The 3,903-nt window shown below is 32.5% G+C and overlaps 1 protein-coding gene across 1 annotated transcript; it reads right to left on the bottom strand.

Annotated features, from left to right (window-relative positions):
• Nucleotides 1-509: 509 nt before the first annotated feature.
• Nucleotides 510-1,241, bottom strand: LOC145661897 (ionotropic receptor 93a-like). Its single transcript, XM_081727239.1, has one exon. The coding sequence runs from the start codon at nucleotides 1,239-1,241 to the stop codon at nucleotides 510-512; it is 732 nt and encodes a 243-aa protein (XP_081583365.1).
• Nucleotides 1,242-3,903: the final 2,662 nt, after the last annotated feature.

Genomic DNA, 3,903 nt, shown 5'->3' with positions numbered 1-3,903 from the left:
CTTCACTATTTGTTTCTGTTTAAAACAAACTACTTCTACTTGCACTTGTGTTTTACATTAAGCCAATAAAATTGTTCCTTATCTTATACAGTGAAAGTATTTTCTATCAATAGTTAAGACGTTGCGGAATGAAAAGCTATATTTGCACTATAAATATTATACTGTAAATATTAAAATCTAGAGTATAGACACGTTGTAAGTTGTTTACCGTGAGTTAGGTTTTGGTTAGGTAGCACCTGAATATTATTTTTACTTGAAACAGCATTTTTACTATTTTCAATGTTAAATTTAGCTTCCATTTCTTATAAAATAACACATATAGTCATACAATGATATTTACAGCAGCGCTTGTCTAACATGCACAACATAAAAAGCCTATATATACCCATATACATTGGGTATTATCATCTTCGTATTTCTGTTTTAAAATGTTATATAACAACAGTGTAATTCAGTTACAAACAAAAAAATCTACTTGTTTGTCCAACTCAGTTCATATAGATTAAGGTTTACTCTCGTTGGCTTGGCTTAAATATTACTATTCTGTTTCGAAAGAAGTTGAAGAATAATTGTCTTTTAAAGGAAAATATTTCCAATGCGAAAACAATTAATGTAGCAGCAAACCCAATCATTAGTATCACAAATGATCCAGAAATATCATCAACTGTCAATGGACGAACTTCTTCTTTCTGATCGTGTTCAAAATCTTCTTGGAATGTAATATTTAGTTCTCTTGCCCAAAAGACAATTATTCCTGATTCAAAGACATTCATAAGAAATGAGTTAAAAGTTTCCACAAGCGGAGAGTTCTTATGAAATAATATTCCAGTATAAAACGTTATTGCACTCTCTTTCATGAAACGTAACATTTTCAATTCACGGGGCTCTAGACACGTTAAGCCACACATATAACCAGAAAGATGATAATCAACAGGGATTGCGATTTGTTTCCGTAGTACTAAGTGATTCAATTCTTCAGGATCCTGAGTTGGTAAATATCGGTTCATTATCACATGAACAAGAGGATTTCCTGACGCCTTTAGAGGACTGCTAAAAAAACTCTTTTCATATTCCGATCCCCACTTAATGCCAGATTGTACTAATTGCTCCAAAGTATCAATGGGAGACTCATATAAAGGAAATGTCAAATACGACACAAGATTGCAATTGTACGCTGTTATCAAAAGAGTCGAAATCATGAACATCCAAAGTGTTAAATGATTCAAGCCTGATTCACCCATATTTGGGATAGAAAACCCAACAGATATACTCACTGAGTAAAGTAAACAATAAACGTAATTCAGATAGGGAGATCGTGATTTTAATTTCAATAAGTAAAAACGAAATGTAGAGAATAATTTTAATATAATGGAATTAAGAAGAGTGAATACAATAATAAATATCCATAAGGTAAACTTGAAGGGGAAAAGTACTGCCCAAAGTTTCATTTTTATGCTGGGGATAGGAGTTAGAAATCGGACATGCGATTGGTATTGAATGAATGAATAATCAAAGCGTTTATAACGATTAAGCGTAAGGTATGCTGATGGTGTTCCGAAATGATAATACAAGTTCTTGATCATTCCAAAAAGACTATCTGTGGTTTCGTTGTTAGACAAATCTACCCATTTATGTACAATTTCATTTCTTATCGTAATATTATATTTTCTCGCAAAATAAAATATGTGCCTGTAGTTTAGCCCGTCATAAGAATTATTGTTCATTATAGCCCACGGGTATGCCGAAAAAAAGCCTGATTTCAAGATTACGCCACTCAAGTGGAAAAATGTTAGCTTTTCCGAGTCTGTATATTTCAAAGAGGATCGATCCGCGTCCACAAAGTTATGGGGCATCAATTCATTAGTGAGTGTATGTGTTTTAAAACTAGTAATTCTCGTCGTATTGTCACCTTGTTTACCAGAAACTATTAACAAATATGTAAACGGAAAGAAACGGATCCACTTACATTTTTTATAATCTTGTGAAGGTATTTGTTTGAAACTTGAAATAATTACGATTGTTTTCTTCTTCCTCTGAATTGATGCTTTGAATGCTTTGTAAAACGAGTGGAAGGAGCCACAAATATCAGTAATTGAAACGACGAACAACTTGCAATTTTGATTCATTGACTGAAGGAGCAATTCATGGAGATTGTCCTCACTGAGATAAACATTATTAACTATATACATTTGAATCAGATTACTAGAATGTACATTGGTAGAATGATACCAATAGTAAGTTCTGTCCAGAAAAGTGACACATTGTCCATCCGAAAATTCGGGAAATAAAAGATCTCTTGTGGTATCTTCAATATTGATAGTATGGGATAATGATTCTATACACATTTTCTTGAGGCAAGAAAACATCCAAATATAAAAGGTAGTCTTCACCAATAAACGAACCATATTGCCTAAAAGAAAATACATTAGTCATATATTTTATCATCATGTCTATAATAATTTTCATAATATTTAAAATATCGATTAATAACTAGCATTTAACTCAATGTGAAGCCATATTTATAATCATACTAAGCTAATCCCTTCTTCAGAAATGTGTCCATGGGTTAGTGAGCAGAAGTAAACTTTACTTTTCACTTAAAAACCCTCCATGCAATTTATAGAAAGAAAGCATATTTTTACATACCTAAAGGTACAAGGAATGTAAGAATGGAATGTAAGATTGACGTTGATTCTTCTGAAACTTGATATTCCAGATCAGACGGAGAAGCCGAACGGTTTTGAAAGAAGAATAATTTTTACAGTTAAAGAAATATATTTGTACAGAAATACTGGTTATGGCATGCTATTATTATTTATTATGACAGTTCTTCAAATGATGTCACCGTCTTCTGCTATCTCGCAATAGCAATAGAATATCAAGAATATTCGCTAAGCATGAATTCTTTGAAGGTGCACCACCAAGCTTGTTTAATGGAAGCATTTTGCAGGACCAGTGATTCTGTGTTAAAAACTCAGGATGTTTTTCACATCATTTTCATGTGGCATGTCCAAGCGTATATTTCAGGTGGATGCAGCACTTCAGATTGAAAGAATTCCTGTAATAGGTAGTGATGGGCAGTGAGAATATTCCCGGTGGGAAGGAATTTAAAAAGTGGGAATATTCCCGGGTTTTTTCCCTGGCACATAAATTCTCGGGAAGGAATTTATTTCCATTTCTTTACTTTATCTTGCAAATTATAAGAACCATATGACTAATTACTTTATTTTAATATATTATGATTTACTTCTAGGTTTTAAAAAATTTGGAGGTTAAAAAATTTTAAATTATTTGACGGTACTTAATATAACTAATAATATGGTTTTTTTTAAGTTCCATTTCCATTTGCACTAAAAAGTAGGGTAACTGTTTAGAATTAGAGGCCATAACTAGCAAAAAGTAGGATGATTTACGGAAGAAATGAGTTGATAGTGATGTTCAAGTAGTCAAGAAAGTATCGAACATATTTTTTTAAGGCAGTAGGGTGATTTATACAAAACGGAAAGGTAAGTGGAAGTGATTTATGTGAGAAAAGTAAGTGAATTGTTGGTAACGAAGATAGAAAACAATGTGCCATGCGAGGCTCTAACCCGCCTTCATTCGCTAACGCTTGCTCTACAATGCTGTCTGAATTTAATGTTTGTAACGTAATTTAACGTATGAAACCATAAAACAACCGCATCGGAATACAATATCGCAAAAAAGTAGGTGCAAAAATTGGCCCCCAATGCTAAAGAACAGCCAAAATTAGCAAAGTACTAATTTACAAATGATGAAAAGGAACCATTTTGTAAAGTAATTTAGAATTATGTACAAATAGAGATGAAGTACTATTAATAAACCTTGAACCACGATTAGTAATAGACGTCGGTCTGTCTCCTCTCTCTGACTCCAATTTCTGAA

Source organism: Thermobia domestica, chromosome 10, assembly GCF_964235325.1.
Source record: "Thermobia domestica chromosome 10, izTheDome1.hap1.1, whole genome shotgun sequence".
Taxonomy (NCBI): domain Eukaryota; kingdom Metazoa; phylum Arthropoda; class Insecta; order Zygentoma; family Lepismatidae; genus Thermobia; species Thermobia domestica.
This window is presented reverse-complemented; position numbering and strand designations above follow the sequence as displayed.